The sequence below is a fragment of the Haemorhous mexicanus genome, chromosome 6 (genome assembly GCF_027477595.1).
Source record: "Haemorhous mexicanus isolate bHaeMex1 chromosome 6, bHaeMex1.pri, whole genome shotgun sequence".
NCBI lineage: Eukaryota > Metazoa > Chordata > Aves > Passeriformes > Fringillidae > Haemorhous > Haemorhous mexicanus.
In genome coordinates this window covers 16705405-16725791 of record NC_082346.1, presented here as the reverse complement: position 1 = coordinate 16725791, position 20387 = coordinate 16705405, and the positions used below count along the sequence as shown (strand labels likewise).

Sequence of the window (20387 nt, the reverse complement as noted above, 5' to 3'; positions counted from 1 at the left end):
AAGTGAAAATGAGCCTGCACTCTGGCTCTACACATGCAGCAGAGACAAGGGGTGTTGCTGGAGGTTGCAGCAGCATTATGCATCTGCTGCTGACTCCTTAGAGCAGCAGAGTGTGTGTCTCAACAGCCAGGCATGTCAGGAGCTGAACATGTCTGGTGTTGGTGTCTCTCTGCTCCGTGCTGTTTCCCTCACCTTGGGCTCGGTGCCCAGGCAGTGCAGGCTGCAATGCAGTTTGCTCACAGGTCATCTCCCCAGTGATGAGATGATGTCTGTGCTTGGGGGAGCGAGGAGGAAGGCCAGGCTGAGGTGGTGGCAGGGAATACAAATGCCCAGCCCCATGGACCCCCCCGTCCTTGGGATGGCAGGGGAAGGAGCAGCTTGTTCAGCCCTGCTGTGTCAGAGCCCTGGAGCTGCACATTCGGGTGCATTTCTGAGGCTGTATCACTCAGAACTTTTGTTTTTATGCTTTTCCTCCCCTGCTGCTGACTGGGGAACCAGTTAGGAAAATCAGAATGGTATTTTAATTGGAAATACACAAATGAGTAGGGAAAACTTGGAATGAACCAGAGGAAATGCTGTGAAAGCAAATTCACCTCCTTTGCTGGTGGTTGCTTGATATCTAGGGACTGTTCCAGTTATTTTGAAAGGGCTCAGCTCCCAGTGGGACTCTGAAGTGAACAGGCCGTTTTTTCAAGGCCATCTGCTGAGCTTCTGGGTGCTGCTCATTTCTGGAGACCTCTGTAAAAATCTTGTTGTCTACTTGTTTCATCAATAAGAATGCCATGTGCATACCAGATTGACCCAATTTTTTCTCTTGGTTTCCCTTTAATTTGCTATATTAAATTGAATCTGTCTCCATTTTCTGAATTATCTCTGATCCCCTGCGGTGTGAAGGAGGGCTGCTCATCTCCTGCTGCTGCTCTGAGCTGATATTACATTGTTAAACTGCTTCTTGCTCACAGCTAGTTCTGCCTGTCTCTCCAGCCAGGGAGGTCTGAGTGTGTTGCTGCTCTGCCCCATATCCTGCAGTGTCCATGGTTGTCTGCCCACCTGGGGTGGCCTCATCTTTGGGTCTGGCAGTCTCTGATGGTGTTGCTTTGTGCAGCCCAGAAAGCAGTTCCCAGAGCAAGGCTGGATTTACCTTAGGGCAACGCAGCCATGTGGGGAGGGCAGGCCAGTGCTGGAGGCAGTGACAGACCTTGTGGCAAAGGGCTGCCTTTGGAGAAACAGGACACAATTCCTCTGGTGGGCTCCACCTGGCCTGAGCCCCTTGACAACCCAGCCCTCGTGTCAGTGTGAAGTGCAGTGGCTTTCTTGCTGTGTTAACAAGGAAGTGGGTTCTCAATCACTAATTATTGTTATTCAATGTACTGAACGACAGGGTGTTGAGGACATAGGGAAGACAGTGTCAGGTATTCCCACCAGGGGCCCTTTTGGTACCACCAAAAGAGAAATACTCTTAGTGTTTCAGTACTGTTAGTACTGTTCTGATGTGACCTTTAGGTCACAGTAGGTTGGCACTGCTTGAAGTGTTTGCTATCATGGTCATCTTGGGAGCTGAGAGCTCAGTGATCAAAGTGTGGAACTTGGCAGAACAATCTCAGAGGCTTTTCCAGATTCTCTCTGCTTGTGTCTCCATGCCGACACTTCGGTTGCTGGGCTGCTTTTTTTGGGAAACAAGCTTCTTGTTACTGAAACAATTCTATTCAGTGATGCCTCCATGAACAAAGTGCTCTACCACGCTCCCTTTGTGAGGCTGGAAAGGGAGAAGGGAAGAAGGGGACTTGACAATTCAGCTTTCAAATAGTAGCTGCTAGAAAATTTTCATTCTGTGTTTATGAGTAGATTTAAGTGTTTCAGAACCAGCCTTAGAAAAAAATGTATATGTATACATAGCATTAAAATAATTGGTGTATTTCTGTAAAAACAGAAATCTACTTATCTGCTGAAGGGAATTACAGAATGCAAATGCTACATCATCATCATCTCTGCTGGCAAGATCAACCCAAGCATGAAGCTGGAGGTTGTTAGGATCTCTTGTTCCTGGGAAACAAATTGGCAGAATAAGATGAAACCTAAAGTCTCACAAATAACACGGATGTGAAGAATTTCTGGTTTCTTTTAAGGCAAATAAGATATTATACCAAGGAGTAATGGTTTGATATTTCCATAGTTTGATTTAAACCTATACTCACATGTTTTGTGTATGTGTGTGTATATGTAGGAGTGAACAGGTTATCCCTTTTGAGCTTGTGCCTTTTCCTGTTGGAGATGACAGAAATTTTTCTGACTGTGTTTTGCAGGTCACAGTCCTGAGTCCTTCGCTTGGACTACGCGTTCTGGTCGTGTAGTGATAGGCTGGACATGAAGATTTTTTTTCTCTCAGTACCAGGGCTTGAGCAATATGGTCTTGAAGGGCTCAGTGTGTTGTTTAAGACCTTGGAAATGGATGAGATATCAAGGCCAGAGCTTCCCCACTCACATATGCTTAGGACAATTAAGCCATGGAATGGAAGCAAACTGCATCCTACCATGTGGCAGAGTTTGGATTGTTCCTCTGTAGGAGCTCAGGAGACAATCCTATCAGCCTTTCAAAATGCTTCCCTGGTCCTGTTTAACTCACCTAACCATGAGGCACTTCACTCAATGAAGGACAAGTGGCTTATTTTTGACAAGGACTGTAACCTTTGTTTCAGTGGGTTTTTTTCATCCTCTCAACATATCTTGCAAACACATGCAATAAGAGACGTTTGCAGACTTGCAAGCTTGTAAAATGGCAATTATTTAGGAAACTTATACAATGTGAGCTGCAGCAGTTTCATCATCAGTGCAAAGCCTGTAGCTGGGAGAAGGAAGAGGAGGAAAAGACCTTGAAGGGCTATCATTTAGAGCTTCTGTGCTGGTACACTTTGAGGCCATAACCTGATGGCTCAGCAGCCAGCCAGGCTCAGTCCCTCACTCTGTGGTCTCTGTGTCAGCAGGGTGTTTAATATGACAGTGCTTTTTGTGATACGAGCTGCTGACTTCTGGGACTACCAAACAGATGGTGACTACGTGAGAACACATGTAAGTGGCTGACACTGTAGATCTTGTTTTCCCCAGTTGTCGTGCTGCTCAGGATGCAGTATTTAAGGCTGGAATCAGCACAAAGGGTCCTATCATCCAGAAAAAAAGGAAAAATAACCACCTCAAACCAAACCCAAACACATTGAGGCCTCATGGTTCTGATGCCCTGAGCTATAGGGAGCTTGTGAAATCTCCTAGTTTGACAGGTCTGCCAAATTTTAGAGAAGGCAAAAATAACACTGCAGAATAAATTTCCTGTGTGGAGTCAAGTAGTACGGTACTATTGCAAAATTCAAGCAGTAAATAAATGTGGATCTGTGTAAAAAGAGGACTTTGGAAACAAAAGGACCAAGGGGCCCAATGTATATAAATAAAGCAGTTTGTTATTTCCTACATCTCTCAGTAAGGACAAAGGAAATGACAGTATAGTGTCTCCTCATGAGTGTTTGAAAACTGCACTGTAGTACTGGATTCTTCTTTGGCAATCTTTTCTTACCCAAGTGGCTGAAATCTGTCAAGTTCCAATGGACAGAAACAGAACCTGATTTCAGAGTGCATGGTCGACCTTTTTCTGAGATGGATCTCAGAAACGTCAGCCTTCTGACGTTCGTTCTTATATCAGCATATCTGCAGCTTGTGGAAATTTAAATATTAAAGCATAATGTCTGAATCATAGCAACCCTTCAGTGTCCAATGAGAAAGCCAATCTGTCATATTCACATGATACATTTTACTCCATCTGCAGAAAGTAGCTTTATGTGTGCTTTTTAAAGGAAAAAAGAGCTGAAAATCCAACCCTTTTTGACAATTACACTATTTTGGAGCTGGCTAGTGCATAGGATTTTTTTGCAGAGTAACATTGAGTTTCTCAGCAAAGAATGAGGATTTTTGTCTGGAGAGAAGTGTGAGTGGAAGAAAAGCAAGATCCTACAAGTTTGGAAAAATGGGAAATTTGGTTGAGATGAGCAAACCTGAAGCTGCCTCAGAGTACCCAGTTGTATCCAACTGTCTCTCTGGGTACTGTGCCTGGTGCAAAGTGCAGGATAGCAGGGCAGAAATTTCAAGGCATGGGACTAGCTGTAGTAAGCATTCAAGCAGAGGGGTTAAGCAGATGATCTCCGGAGGTCCAGACTAAATTATTCCATGTCCTGAAGCTGTTCTTGCCTGGGATCCATGAAAGTTCTGAACAATAAGCTGAGTTTAAAATTTTCTACAGACATGGAAAAAAGGAGAGTGATGAGGCCACACTGGCTTTCAGGCAATAAAAGTGATACAAATTAGCTAAAGTGTCATGACTAAAAGGAACGTTCACCAGGAAGGGAGGCTGGGGGCACTGTACTCCAAATGTCACTATGTTATTCTCACTTTCCCATAGGCTGTTTGTATCCAAAATTTTGGAGAGACAGATGCCTGGGTGGAAGGACATTTGGAAATAGTTTGGTAGCCAGTGGAGATGCCCAGGCAGCAGCTAAACCCTTAAAAAGTAACAGGAATGAAGCACTGTCATATTGACCTTCTGAGCCAAGGGGACCTGCTGTACTGCTGAGATCCTGGTTTTTATTGCTGAAGGGGTAAATGAACGTACTTATTTAGCAAAATACTCAGAAATTTGGTTGTATATTGCGCTGCTGATGAAACTGGATAATGGTTTTGTTTGGGTTATTTTTGCATGGTTGGAGAAGGGACAATGTGCGTGTACTTTGTGCGAGCCTTTCCAGACAGCCTGTGACTGTCCTGACCTGCTGTCCTTGGTTGTCTCCTAAGAGAAGGTGGTTAAATAATGCTGGAGTTGTATGACAGGAGTTTTGTAATGTGAGTAAATATCATCTGTTTAGCTGTAAGCAAATAAATCTTTTAAAATATCACAGTGGATACCTTAGGGGAAGAAGAAATATAGCTGCTGCTTAATGCTTACACAGTGGGATCCTGGTTTGGGGGAGGGCTGTGCACTTATTATGTCTTCATGTTAATTACAAAGCCAGGAAAAGGAAATGGGAGTGTTGTTGGAGGAAATGAGTGTATTTAGTGTATTTCAAGTTTAGTTTAAAAATAACCAACACCTTAAAAATCTTGTACAGTTGATCAGGAGATTAGTGTCAGGGTTTTTTTTAGAACACTTGAATCCTGAATATAACAGTGGATACAGACAGCCATATTCTTGACAGTGCTGGTGTGTTCTAGGAGCAGAGTGTGGAAAATCACCCCTACTTGATATCTCTCGAGCTGAAACCAGATAAGTCTGGCCTCTTTAAAGGACATATTGTTCCTGCTGTCACTCATATCTCTTCTGACATTGGTACTTCTAATATTCTGATTAGAGATCTCAGTGCAGTAAAGATTTATGGTTGGTAGGTCTGAGAGTTGGTTTTCTTCCTGAATGACTTGTCTGAATGAACCACTGGAGTCCTACCAGGAATACTGAAACAGAGGAATATTGTATACATGAATGGAAATCAATTAAAATTTTAAGATAATAATTTATAATTTATGACTCTTGTCATGGTTTCAGCTGAGATAGTGAGTTTTCTTCCAGTAGCTGATGAAGTGCACTGTTTTGGATTTCAGATGAGAAAAATGTTGATAACACACTGAGGATTTAGCTCTTTTGAGTAGGCTGGGAGAGGGGGCATAAGGAGCTGGGAGGGGACAGGGCCAAGCTCAAACTTGTCACAAGGATATTTCATACTATATGGCATCATTCTGAGCAAAAATTTGGGAGGGGAGCTGCTGCTGCTTAGGGGCCTGGCTGGGCATCAGCTGGGGGGTGGTGAGCACCTGTATTGTGCATCACTTGTTTTTGTGTATTCTTCTGTCATTATTATTATTCTTTCCTTCTTTTTTTTGTCCTATTAAGCTGTCTTTATCTCATCCCACAAATTTTACCTTTTTACAGTGCTCTTTCCCATCCCACTGGGGGGCAGTGAGGGAATGCCTGCTGAGCTAAACCACAACTACATTAGAAAAAAAAAACCAACCAAACGAAAAACTGCACCTGTTTGTTCTCAGTATGGATTTCTTGTCTTTTCAGCTTTGCTTTGCTGTTTTGTGATACAGAATACAGAGCTTGTTAACTGTTTATTACCATACTGGTGGTCTTAACATTATCCTTAGTTATTTATAAAGAATGATTTAATAGATTAGTAGTAGCATTAACCAAACCTTGCCTATTGATTTCCCAGTATAATAACAAATAAGTGTACTGACATAGTTAACTGTAGAGATAATTAGTGGCTGCATGTTTGGAGCCAGATGCTCTGCTATGATAATAGTGAAATAAGGGGAGATTTGCCAGCAAATAACTTGGCCTGTTTTCTGTTTGGCTGTCTGGAAATGCATTTTTACTTTGTAAGCCCCAGTGTTTTGAAAGATCTGTCTGCAGGTATGTCATGGTTAGATGGAAGCTATAATTTCTAGGAAGCAGCAGATGTTTAGTGTGTCTGGTGAGTGACAACACTGGCACTGGGCTAATTGTCACATTCTTAATAGGCACATCCCTGGAAAATGGTCTTAAGCCAGTAATAATCAAAGGCCTGACTTATTGAGTTGATATGGTTGCTTTTTTTGAAGGGGGAGGAGGTATGGCATATCAATTAATAAATTAAAAAGCAGCTTCCTACATGCACAGGATTTTAATTTGGGAAGCTGGTATCTATTGCTGCGTGGAATAACAATTTTAAGTAGCTGAACTAGAAAAGTGCATGTTAACATTGTGAATAAATTAATTCTTAATGTTGTAGGGCATAGCTGGATGCAGGGAACATTAAAAGAGCTTGACAGTATGTAAACCAAGATTCTGGTGTCCAACAGGAGGTAAAATTCACTTTATTCTAATAATTGATTAAAATTTTATTAGCAGACTTTAAGATATTGGTGGGGCAGCTCTTCAGGGATGAGCAACCTAAACATGTGCCTTCCTGTTTCCATAGCAACACATCATTTTCATCCTTTCCAGGCTGCCAGGATTGCATTGTGTACTGAAAGAGTATTAGATTCAGGAGAGCTATATTAACAGCTCAGTATTTTCCCTAAACCTTGCTATTAAGTATTTTCATTTTGGATGATGATTAAAGTAAAAAAAGTAGTTGTGATTATTGGGCTTTTTTGAGAGAAATAAGTCATGACAGCAGAGCAGGAAATGAGACATGGCAGCTGGGGTAAAGTGTTTTGGTCCCATTCCTTGACTGCAAAACTGGCAATTCCTGTGACCATGCAAATCCACTTTGTCAGTAAGGTCAAGCTTTTGCAGGTCTCGTTCTCAGTCTGGTTTCAACTGTTAAAATCTTTGGAAGTGTTTTTGATTATATTGTTTAAGCTGTTGGAGAGAACTGAAGCAGTGTAGTAAAGGTTAAGGCTATAAATGGTGGCCATTGGCAAGGATCAATTTTCCAGCACGGTGGATCATGGCCTTGGAAGCACATTCAGAGGTGGCATTTTCAAGCTCGACGTAAGAAATTTGGTAACTTTCCAGGATATTTGAGGCAAGTTCAGACTGCAGCATATTCATATTTTGCTGTGAGCTTGAAACTGTTCTGTTGGATTTGGAATGTCAAACTTGTCTATCAAGCCACAGAACTCTTAAGACTGGGACAAAGGATCTCAGTGTCATTTTCACACAGTTCTCAGCTGCTGTGAGCACAGGAAAATCCTTTAAAATGCATATCCTTTGGATAGAGAAATACCTTTTAGAGAGATGTGTCTTTTGTCTTGTCTGTCGGAGATGAATAATTCAGTATATCCCTATGCAAATGTTTGTTACTCTATGAAAAAATGTGTGCACCTTATTCTTCTCTCCATTTATGTAGTGTCAGTTTCCCAGTGATGAATCTTTGTCAAATACAGCAGTGTGCTGTAGTGTTTTCTGAGCTGATTGCAAGTGTGTCTTCTGTTTTGGCATTGTGGAGGCTTAAATCACTGTTGAAGCTGCGAATTTTAAAATGCTATTTTAATGGTACCGCTATACAGTAAAAGAAGCAAATTACCACGAGGAAGTATTTAAGCAATTCATGGAGATGCAGATCACCACAATATATCTTCCTTTGGCCTTTAGGGTATTTAATTTTCTGTTTCTCTAATTGTATAAATTTTTCCACGGGGTGTTGCAAGGCGTGTCAATAAAAATCGAGAGCTTTCACGGTAGTTGTCGCTATAGTTACACAGTGCAGCTCTTAGCCTCCTGCACAGAAAGTAAACCTCCTGCAATCCCCTAAAATCCTTTATTGGCAGAGAGAGATTGAAAGAGACACTGCTGGTGAGCAGGTACCAAGCAGATTCTCTGTTGCACTGATACATTTGCAACTAATGCTGTCTTCATGCAGAGGTCTGCAGAAATGTTGTGTGGATGAGGACAGCAGGGAGAGGGAACAAAAGGCATCTTTTTAGGGAGAAATAGGTGCTGGACACAGAAAGAGGAAGGTAAGAAATAAGTGTCAAAATGAATTTTAAAAAGTCTCAGTTCATAGATGATGTCTCCATAAAAAAAAGGAGTAGGATGCTGCTCTTCTCCTGATTCCAGAATTCCGTGCTTCACTTAATCCTCAGGGTCTGTGCAGCACAAATGTGGAAATCAACACTAGCAATAGCTTTTTGTCTCAACAGATCCCATATGCATTCAGGAGCCCTCAAATGGCTTTTAGCATGGCATCTCTGTGCTTAACTGAGTTCTGCTTTCACTCTGTGTTTTCTTTCCTCTGTCCTAAATGGCCTTTAATTTAAAGATGTTGTATGAATTGCTCCTGTAAATCATGAACTTCTAAAATGTTCCCTGGGATAGTCAAATATCCCTGGAATATACATGGGGAAAAAAAGCACCCAGGAGCATTTTCCCAGGAAATCACTCTTTAAAAGCAGGCCTATATAAGTCACCTTTGCCTTAATGATTCCTTCCTTAAGTTCTTTTCATAACTGAATAAAGTAATATGGGTTTATTTCATATCAGTTACCATGTGAGAAAGGATAATTAAGTGCATAATGTCTTATTTTAAATTCAACTGTAAATTTTTTCAAGTGTATTCCAAATACACAGGTGAACCAAATAACACCTTCACTTTAGGGTTTTTATTCACTTCTTTTCTCAAGTTCCAGATTTTCAGAGCACCGTGAATCTAAACTGGATGATTAAATACAATAGAGATTTTTAGAGCTTTTTCATTATTTGTTTTCATTACAAGACATCCATGGGCTCAAGGTGAGGTGAGACCATGCAGTAGACCCTTAGCCTAAAGAGATAACAACCTAAGGTAGTTAAAATGAGGTGGGAAAATATAGAAAGAGCACAGTCACTGAGTAGCCTTTAGCCAGTAATGCTGCACTCAGAGGTTTAGTCCCCTGCTGTCTGCTGCTTCTTGTGATGGTTTCTGCCATTTGTCATTGGGAAGGTCTGATCAGATCCCTTCAGAGCTCAGGAGGGAAGATTATAGTTCTGCTTTGTGCAGGGCAATTCTCCCTCTGTAATCAGAAAGTTTGTAGTCACGTGGCTAAGAGGAGCAAAGCGTCAGTAATGGAAACAGATAGCTGGAAATGAAGGAATTAGTCATGACTCAGGGTTTTGCTTTCAGTTGCACTCAAGCTTTTTTCCTCATGGCTTCTTTTTTCATTTCAAGGATAAGCAATTGGTCCACTTTGCCTTTCCCATCAAGGCTTGCCTTTTCTTCTTAAATCCTGTTAAGACCTTAGCTGATTACCAGTTGGAGAAGCAGCTTTGAATCCATCCATGTAGTCAGCCTGAAGGAGAACTGGTTACCTAATCACATTGCCAGCTAAGGAGTTTTTGCACCTCCTGGGACTTGGGTCTAGCCAGTGCACACTGACATGAGGCTGAACTTGAGTTACATTGCCTTGTGGATGGAAAGTTGTGGTCAGTATCATGTTAGTCAAATGAAACCTTCAGAAATAGAATTATGCTTTTGGCTGAATGTAATGTTGTCGTTGTTTAATTGTCCCCTGGAGAGCCAAAAAAATTTCTCAGTAGCAACAGCAACCAAAAAGCATCTCTTGCAGAGAGAGCAAGAAATATTTCTGCCTAAGAGAGCTTTGTGAGCTTTCTAAAACAAAAAACCCAACCAAGCCAAAAAACCCACAACACCTAATTAAAAAAAAAAAAAAATTGAACTCAAAATGCTGTGGGAACTGTGGCTAATTAATTAGAAAGACTTCCTAAGAAATTTCTGAAAAACATAACCTTTCATGCTGGAAAGTAAACAATTCCATGAGCAACCTTTCAGCAAGGCACTCTGGCCAGGAGAGGAGGTGTTGAAAATCAGAGCAATCGAGAGTATTCAAACCATATTTCAACACAGTAATTTAAAGTTTTCAAAGCAATAGCTACTACTTAAACATAAGAATAATTCCCATTTCTTCAGAAATTACTCCAGTGTAACATGTTTCCTCCATAATAATAGGCATTCTTTTGCAGAAATTGGTAACAATCCATCAGGCAGCTGAAAAAGCTTGGGAAGTCCCTTTGGTGTACAGGTGAATGAACTAGGTACCAAAGATGCAGTGAAACTAGGAAGACACAGCTTGGTGCTTGCTGAAGGGGCTCCTAATGCAGAGCTCACCATCTTGCTATAGAAAGTTTTGTTAGGTGCACAACATTCAGAGTTTTCTGTTCATAGATGATTTAGATTCCTCTGTGAAGGATGTCTGTGTGCGTGCACAGGTACATTCACCATGGATGTTCTGGGCTTAGGCAAGTTGAATTCCCCTTGTAGAAACTCAGGTACTCCAAAACACCAGTGCCCATCTGCAGAGGGATGTGTGCAGAGACAGAAATCATATTGTGCTACAAATCCTGTTGTTGCTATCCATGCAGGGTCTGAAAGCATGAAATCTGTTTAGCAAACCTCCCCAGTTATCTGTAGAATACATGACTGTATGTGTACATAGAAATATTTTGCAAACACAAATATTAAATGTAGTATTGCCACTCGTGTTCTGATCCTTTTTAATATCTGGGGTTTGGACCAAAACAAACAAAAAAACCCATAAAAAAACTACGTGAGTAGCTGTGGTCATCTTGAAATGCTTTGACCTGGATGGTTCTTGTATCCTTTGTAGTATTTTTAAGTAAAGATTGTGTTCATAGTGCCTCCTCCCTCTCCCCACAAGAAAAAAAAAAAATTAAAAGAAATGAAAAGGCTCTGATGTAGGGAATCCAAGCATTTTTAAATCTTTAGATTAATTTGGAACATGAATCACTTCTGCTAGGTTGATTGGATGCTTAAAATTCTTATTCTTGCTTCATCTATTCTTGAATAGATTTAAGAAACCTCCATATATTGGGTCTCACTGAGATGGAGTTCATTTTCCAGAATCATGAGAATTGCATTTTGGTTCACCCATGGACAGAACTACAGTTCTGTTAGTAAGTGAGCCTGAAAAGTAAGGATCTCTTAGCTGTACTGTACAAGGAATATTTTCATGATTGGTGTCCAGCAGGCTTTAAGTTATTACAAAACTAGAGAAAAAACCATTTCAAAGTGATTTAAGAAAACATCTCAATATTTTCTGGCTTTGTTGTTTTCATATTTGGTTGTTCTGTTTTCCAGCAATGTAAAGAATAAATTCAGCTTCTCTCATATTCCCATTGCTGGTTAGTGAGAACTACTTTGTGAAGTGTTCATTTGTTTGGATGTTATACACACAGCCCTTTGGACACACAAGCATGTCCTCTATTGCTTTTCTTGCTGCATACATCTGTTGCTTTTCTTGCTTGCTGTTTTACCAGAAGTTTAGGCTTGGTTGGATTTTGGTATTTTACACTATTTTCTCACTATTATTATCTATCACTTTAAAGGTTTTCATTGCTTTTTCTCTGTGAGTAATTTGTTATTGGGCCAAATGTGGCTTTAAAATCTACCTAATCCTTTTCTGTCTCCCTTTCCTTCTAGGCTGCCTTCTATATCTGCTCCTGCTGTGTAATTAGTCCAGTGCCAAATATAAAATGGAAGAAACTGGCTTTCTGCATGGACACAGGAAAGAGCAGTTGGGCCAGTGTATGGAGACCTCACATCTCCAGTGCTTCTGTTTCCTCCAAAGTGAGGAGAGCAAAGCTCCTGAATTCTTAATTTGGTCAAATATTATTTCAGAGATTGAAGTACTTGTTTTGTTTATATTTTTTATTTTGAAGAATACTTTGTTATTCCGTGTCTCTGGTAGATATAATCCTTCCAAAATGGTGTCAGATATTTCTGTCTTCAGTCCAGCTAGTTTCTTCTTCTCCCTGAGGTTATGCAGAGGATCAGATGGGAAAGTGCTGAACAGCATCTCAGGACCCAGCTTGCATTGTCCATTCTGGTCTCCAACCTTCTGGAGCTGGCATGGTGCCTCTGAATTCCTCTGCCCATCAGCTGTTCTCCCTGTTGTGGTGCCAAAGACAGATTTTACTTTCCAGCCTTGGATCCTTGCACCTGATGCATGAATGCTGTTTTCAGTACAGCTAATTTGCCAGTACCCAAAAAATGTAGCGGAGCAGAAACTTTCAGAAAACATCTCACAGCATTGGTTGCAGGAATTTTTCATTTCAGGACACTGTTTTGTGCTTGCCTTTGTTCCAAGGACTGACTTGATATATTCCCTCTGCTTAAGCAGCTACCCCCAATTCAGAATTTAGGTGCATCTTCTACTGATGGAGGCACAGTGGTGAGGTGTCCCCAAAATGTACCTTGAACGTTATGTGTAAGGGATGTTGTTTGCCTCTCCTAATCAGAACAACTAAAATGGTGTCACTTGGCACCCAGTAGCATCCCAAATTCTGCCAGTGTTTCTCTCCTTGCCTTGTGCACTTCTAGGGAAGATTAGGTAAAGGATGTGAAAGATGAATGTATGGATATCTGACCCACAGAGGAGGGTAAAGGTAGAAATGAGAAGAAGCTGGGCTACAGCAAGGTTATTGTCTGACTACCTGGCCTGAATATGTAAGAGGTGCTTGCACACCCATAATCTGCTCTGTGCCACTCAGGGCTGGGGTCTGTTTAGCCCTGTGTTCCTTGAAGTGCTCATATTTTGCCAGCTTGGTATTGAAATTTAACAGCTTTGTTTTTTCCAACAAGAATTATGTGTTTGCAATGAAATAGCTCAGTGAGTGAAGGTAATGGGGAATAGAGTAAAATTTGTCCATGCAGATAAAAAAAGGGAAAAGTTTGCAAGCTATGCTTTACATCTCGCCACCAGAAGTGATGTCAACAGCTGTTTCTATCTAAGCAAACTGGCCTTTGGTTTTAACACATATTGACAGCAGAACTCTTCCTTTGCTTAATATCAACAAGCAATTCCCCCAGACCTCACTCAAGAGTCATGTATGATTTTGAAATGATGATTGGAGAAGCAGATCCAATCCTGCCCTATAGGCACTTTCCTTTTGAGACTGTCTGCTTTGATTCTCTTCCTAACGATTTTTAATTCTTAATGGTATAGTACTTGTTTTTAATTATAGCTGGCTATAGAGTTCTCCTCCTCTTTCTTTCATAGCCAGTTTTGACCATTTGCTTACTTTTCCCAAAATCCTTAGTGAAATGTAAAACTAAGTGAACTCTTGCTTTAAAAGTACAGCTAAAAGAATAGAGTTGTCATTCCTATGGTCCTGGTATCCCTAGCTATTGCTTACCTGTGGAGAAAATTCATGTATCCCATCTGGTACCCATTATTTGGCTCATTACTTTGCATAAGTTTCTTGACAGGGTGATATGACTGAAGTTCCTGATCTTTTCCTAGCCCTTAAGAAATAGGAAGAGCTGGACCACTTGGCCCTGCTTGGCAGAAATCAGACTAATGGCTTAGCCATGTGGATGAGGCTGAGGGTGCAGTTTGTGGTGTTAATACTTTTCAGTTTGTTTGGGGTTTTGTTGTGGATTTTTTTGAATTGTTTTTCTTCAGTGTTCAAGAGTTTCACTTGCCACTGGCAGTGAACAGCAGCCCAGCCATGCACAGCCAACCTTGGGTAAGAGTGTTGTGTTTCACCAGCCCTTCTGAGAAAACGTGACTTGCCTTTGGTGCACACACTTGACGTAAACCTCTCTATGGTTTGTGCTTGAAGTCTGAATCATGAGAATTTTTTAATGTTTTTTTTTTTTTATTGCTTGGTTTCATCTTTTGTTATAGCTCTGTCAGCTGCCTGTTTTCTTTGTTGAAATGGGTCCTGTTAGTTCACAGAACTGTATTGTATGAGGAAGAAGGCAACAGCAGCTGCAAATGGCATCAGTGTGAATGTGAGAATGTTACCACTCTTTTCTCCTTTTCTAGGTGCTCAAATGACCCAGCCCTTGTTGTATCTGAGTAGGTCTAGAGTTAGCCCATTCAAACTCTCTCCCAGTGGCGAGTGTAAGAGTAACAATAGGCACAGACTGAGACAGACAGACAAGACGAGGCACATGACCCACAGGAGTTTTATTAGACATGCGCCTGCACTACCGTACAGTGCGAGTAGGCACAGCTGAACCAGGTACAAGTGGGTTAACTCAAGTACAGCAGTTGCAGCACAGAGGAAACTTGCAATCCACAAATCCTGCCCAGAAAGGAAGGTTAGTTCACACTGGACTCTCTCTGACTACAGCTATTCTATAGCTTTTTTCGAGCTATGTATTTTAAAGCTCTCACAGCACACAGTACTACAGTGCTGTCACTGTTACAGCTGCACTGTGACACTTGCAGGGGTGCCACCATCTGAGCCATTGTGATACACCAAGATCACAACTTGAAACTTTGCAAAATAAGGCATCCTAATATCAGCACTGCTGAGCTGCAGCTACTTTTGTTCTGTGGTGATATTTGCGTAGCACTGAGAAAATCTACCAGTTCAATCAGAAACTTAACAACTCAGCCACCACTTGTTTCCTTGATTTTTCTCTTTGCATTTCTAACACTTTAGCTTATGACTGCTGGAATTGATCTCAGATTACTTGTTAAGCATGGGGGGGAAAAAAAAGCCCTCACTTGTTTAATATCAACAAGCAGTTTTTTTAGACTTCACTCGACAGTAATGCACATTCATATCGTGTGTCTTGAAATTTGACCAAAATGCAGCCTTGCAAATTGCTAAGGGAAAATGAAAGGGAGAAGTTCAAACTAAAGCCCATTTAAACACAAAGCTATTTTACATGAATGTCCATGTGGAGGGTTTACACATTTCAATTCTTGGTTCTGAGTTGGAGAATTGTGTTCTGCAGAAAAGGACACCTTCAGAGATAAATCCCAGAACACTCACTTTTATTCAGTGCAAACAGCCCTTCAGAGGAAGAGAATAGCAGTCAGAAGAGAAGAAATTGTAGGTAAATGTAACCATATGGACTATCTCTTCAGCTTTTGATATATCATAAGTATTTTCTATAAGATGCCAAGGAATGACAGTCATCTATAGCCTGGTCTGTGTGGTTGCCTTAAAGTTCATGCTTATAAATACACCAGTGTTCTACAAAGGGTTGCAGTATGAAATGTTAAGCACCAAAGCATTTCCAAAATATTCTTTTCCAACCTAGCTGTTCTTCCTTGATGAAAGAATTCCTGAGAACCCAGTGGGGTCTCTTGTTTTAGACTTCAGCCAGCAAAGTAGGAAGAAGCACCATTTCACCTGCATGCACCTGCTCAACCTGCTGACTGTCCTTTCTCCTGCTCTTTGATTTGCTTAGTGCTGTGAAAGCTACATGTAGGCCTGGAATGCAGTTAGAGAGGGTTCTCAGATTCTTGCTTCTGTGTTCATCTATGACTTTTCCTAGGCCTGTGCTGAAGATGCCCTTCAGTTCTAGGTCTTGGAATGTGATGTTGTAGGTCAGATGAATCACAGCTGTCCCCTCCTTTTCTCTGTGTCATCACTTAGGTCAGTTTGAAGTGTGTGCAAATTTGAGGTGGTAATGCTTTACTGCCCAGAATTCACAGGCACAAATGGCCATGGCACCACATGGTCCCACGGGACACTCGGATGACTCGCACTCTTCTAGATGAGCTCTGACATTCTGCCTTGCGTGGATGACCTCTTACTAAGCACTGGGTGCAAGGTGTTTTCTGCTTGTTCTCTTTCACATAGTGCAGAGGGTCATGAGACTGCAGTCTCTGGCTCTGTGGTGAGACTGTGATTGTCTAGTTCTGGTCATACAAAGTTTAAGCACTGTGACACATTGAATGCCTGTCACTGTGAGAGGCAGGGATGTAAGTTCTGAATGAATGTCAGTTCCTGCCGTGTCTGATATCCTGATGGAACAGACACTAGTGCCACGGTCAGAGCTTCAGGACAAATCTCTCCATTAATTAATTTCTGTCAGGTGTTTTTGTCCTGTACTTAAGTGACCAAAATTCAAAGATTTTCTTGTCTTCTACAGGTGTAGAAAAAAGCATCTTTAATGCTTAATCCTCTCTGCACTGCAGCTGCTTCATGTATGATATAATCCTCATGTATTGTCAGTGGACCAGTTACGTTCAGTCTTGCACAAAGTCGTGAGCCCAGGTTTTGTTCTGTGTTGAGTTGGAGATGCTTTCCTGTTGGGAAGGAATTGACAAGTTTGAGTAAAACCAAAACAACAACCTCGTGCAGCACCTGTGAGCTTTAGACATAGTTAATACCATTCATGTTTCCCCATGGAAACAGAAATGTGAACAGATAATCCTTGCAGCAGATTTCTGTCCTTGCTACCTACACAGAGCAAAGCAACCATCTCCATCCTACAGGGCTTCAGTTCCACCATAAAAACTACATGGATGCAGCAGCCCAAGAAATCTGTAGTAGCAAGTCTGTTGTTTTTAAATCCTAGGATATAATTTTGTGAATTTCTTCCTCTTTTTTTTTTTTTTTTTTTTTTTTTTTGGTTCAAAATGACTGTGCATAACTGAGAAGGAAAAAATAAATTCTGTCATAAAATAGACTGAGTGGTAACCTAAACTGTTTATTTGGTGTAATGTGGAGTGATTCTTTCAAATAGATACATATTAATTTGTGCAGTGAGCCATTCAGCTCCTGCTTTGAAGTGCCCCGTGAGAACAGAACGAAATTTCTATTGTCATTGTAATTTGGCAAGATAGCACTTCCTCTAGGGGTGGGCTCAGTTATTTGCCTGATGCTAAAAACAGTGCACAGGAAAATGCACAGCAGGCTTGCATGGATCTGCTATAGCTTTTTTTGCTAAGTGACATCTTACTGTGTTTTTCCCCTCTTCTCTGCATTGCTGGATGTGGGGCTCCTTCTCCACAGACAGTTTTCAGGCTGTGGCAGATGTGCTACATTGCCCTTGGAAATTATCATAATGATTCCTTCCCCTTCCCATTTTGTAACTCTTGGCTACTTATATGCTGTGGAAATGAAACAGAAAAGATTAGATGTGCTCTGTACTGCTCTTCTGTTTGCTGTTTGTGGGATAGACACTGACATCGAAGTACAAACTAGAAATTAGACTTTCCCAAAGGAGATGCAAAGGAGATGTGTAGCCTTTTTGCTGCATTTTGCAGTACTGCACATGCCTAAGCTCCTACTAGGCATATTTTATTCTCAATTTGATTTTCTGACTCTCTTCAGTAGGTGGTTATGGATTGTAATTGGATATTTTGACAGCTGGCCTTGGGCTGTGACCCAGTTTGAAGTCCCTGCTGTATTACACAAGACACAAACGTAGCCAGAGAGAAGGTCCTATAACAAACCAGTGCTTCTGCTGGGAAAAAATAGTAGTTCACATAACATATTAGTTTAGAGATGTGCACACATTGCAGGCTTTGTGCATTTGCTGGGATGAATTGTTTGAGGACACTGAAAGTTGCTCTCTCCAGGTGCTAGATGAACCACAGACACATGACCTGAAGTCAGCTCACTTTTCACTTGTGTAAAACCTCTGCTGGGGGGACTGAGTGGTTTAGGTTCACTGCCTGAGGAGAGCTACTAATGATGTAAAGGTGGAGTGAGGGCAGGTTGTTGACTGGAGGCTAACTTTGAAATCAGCATGCCTTTAGCACCACGGCTTTGTACTTAATATCAAAAATGTATGGTGTTTCTTACCTATATATTGTGTTAGCACTGCAATGTGTCTGATTTTTATCCAGCTTACTCCTTTGAAAGCCAGACACACATTTCTGAGGGTTGAACAGCAATTGGTTGGGCTGCCTGGAGCACATGACAGCTTGAAAATGTGGCTCCATAATAAAAAATGAATGTGATTCTTATGGTTCTTTCCTAGTTTTGGTGGTACAGTTGTGTATTGAGATGATGCCATCATACATTCCATTTACCAAGCTTTGTCTTTAATGAGATTTTGTACAATGCCTAGACTTCCCTTTTAGCCACTAATACAGTTCCATGTTTTTCTGCAGAAAGCAATTTATATCAAGCCTCTTTCTTACAATTTAAAATTGCAGATCTTCTGCACTAATGGCAGAATTGTTGCTATTAAAAATACAAAAGTTTAGAGGGATGCTTATTGCCTTTTATTTTATGTGACACCTTGAACAACCAGATGGCCTGAAAAAACCAGAAAAGCATAGTAATTTGTGCTTGGCAGCTCCCTGGGAGAAGTATAAAATAAATCTCCTTCTGTGTAGTGTTACATTGTTCCTTGAGAGGTTTTGAAGGCTTTTAATAATCAAGGGAAGGTAGCTGAGACACCTGAATTTTGTTTGTGGTCCAAGCCTGTTTAAAGAGTTGTGACTTGATCTGAGTTGGTCTCCTGCCTACTGTAACTTTGTCTGTAACAAAAGAGTAGAGTAGCACTAATTTAAGGTAAAAAAAGAAATAATAATTTGAAGTATTGTGGTGTATTGCTAAGAGCACAGTGCCAATATAATTGAGCTGCACTAAAACATTTTAATGTTTCCCTTAAATGCGAAGCTCTCTCTTGAATAACCTGACTTCAAGGTACTTGGCTTGTCTGTAAGGCCAACTTCTGTTTGTTTGCTGGTGGAAAGAATGGGAGAGAAGAATCAGAAAAGAGGAGCTGTTAAAGATTTCAGTGACAAGCCTCCAAGGCACAGGCTGGTTTAGAAGTAGACTGTTGGTAGCCTGATGCTAGGCTGCAGTGATATTTGCAGTTTCCTTGTTCCCAGTTTTCCTTGCTTTGCCTTCAGACCAGTTGTGAAGATGTGATTTTATTTAACCTGTCTTTTGCTGCATAAAACTGATATGCCAAAGCTGGGACAATCTCCTGGTCTCCCTTTATCATCACCCAAGTGAGACAGACTTGATTTTCACAGCAGTGTTTGGATGAGATGAATCTCTCTGCTGGAGAAATGCAGATATCTCCATTGGCTTTTGAGAAATACAGAGGCTAATGATCTAAGTTGCTTGATTTTTTTAGGTGGCTGAAGTTAAGTGCAGTGAATCTCACCCAGAGCACCTTATTTGTTAGCATTTATTCTTCCATCTGAAGATTCCACTCAGCAATAAGGAGCTAAATTCTCATAAGACACTAAATTCTCATCTTTCTCTAATCTGATGCAGCTTTATTTTACCTAGAAATTATTTTCTTACTTTTCTCCAGTGTAATGAACCTCAATTACCTAGGGAAAAGCCTGGATAATTCTTACAGACTGAAGGAGAGCAGTAGCCCCTTCTTGTGTTGTTTGACCAAAACAGATATGTGAAGAATTTTCTTGTCCCTCTGCCTTGTGTATTTAGTGTTTTGGAAAAATCCTGTATAGCCTTGCTCTAAACTTTGATTAGAGTGACTGTGAACACAACTGAAATTCCCTTGGGATTCTGCTGTGTTGCCACGTGAGTTCTGTGGGTTTGGTTTGTACTTGAAGTACTTATGTTTTAAAAGAGAAAAGTAAATGCAACATTATATGGTTTCACTTAACCAGTAACATGGAGTAATCTTCCCTCACTTCACCAAACACAACTCCTTGGGTTTGAGAACATGCTACAGTGCTTGGTCTAAAGTTTGTTAGAAGCAATGTGTAGATGTGCTAATATACATGATTCTAATGCTCTTCCATGCTGGGAAGGTCTGGCACAGACATAGAAACAAAATTTTCTTGTGAAGGCATGTAGGGCTGCTGGTTCTGTGTTTTGATCAGCAATAAACTGGGGAACAGAAGCAATCAGAAATAAAAGAAGAAAAGAATATAAAAAAGGGAGAGGGGGACATGGGACAAGGAAAAAACCATTAAATGGTGCCCTTTGTCCAGAGGCTGGCCTTCTGGACAAAGTTCTTCTTAGGGTCTGCTTTAACTCTGCAGATAGTCCTTTTATGTAATTTTTGAAATAGATGCTTCATTACCTTCAATCTTCGCTGACTTTGACATCTGTGCCAGTGATTGACATCACTTGTTCCCTCCTGGCCACTTTGACCATGCTTATTTTGTCCAGCCCTCCTCCAAGTTTTCTAAATATGTAGTAACATATTGTCCAAAAAATG

At 40.9% G+C, this 20387-nt stretch overlaps 2 protein-coding genes across 8 annotated transcripts in view; one reads left to right on the top strand and one right to left on the bottom strand.

The window, feature by feature from the left end:
- SERGEF (secretion regulating guanine nucleotide exchange factor) overlaps positions 1-20387 on the top strand; it is a 152240-nt gene that overhangs the window by 117573 nt on the left and 14280 nt on the right. Inside the window, exon 11 of one of the 6 annotated variants that reach the window (XM_059848981.1) lies at positions 11955-12004. The exons of the other annotated variants lie outside the window; for them this stretch is intronic. Coding sequence (XP_059704964.1) covers positions 11955-11989 — 35 coding nt within the window. The 3' untranslated portion in view covers positions 11990-12004. Of the gene's footprint in view, positions 1-11954; positions 12005-20387 lie in introns of those variants that run through there. 6 annotated transcript variants of the gene reach the window in all.
- KCNC1 (potassium voltage-gated channel subfamily C member 1) overlaps positions 14452-20387 on the bottom strand; it is a 123667-nt gene continuing 117731 nt past the window's right edge. For both annotated transcript variants that reach the window (XM_059848974.1, XM_059848972.1), the window contains one exon: positions 14452-16530. In XM_059848974.1, coding sequence (XP_059704957.1) covers positions 16349-16530 — 182 coding nt within the window. In that variant the 3' untranslated portion in view covers positions 14452-16348. The remainder of the gene's footprint in view (positions 16531-20387) is intronic.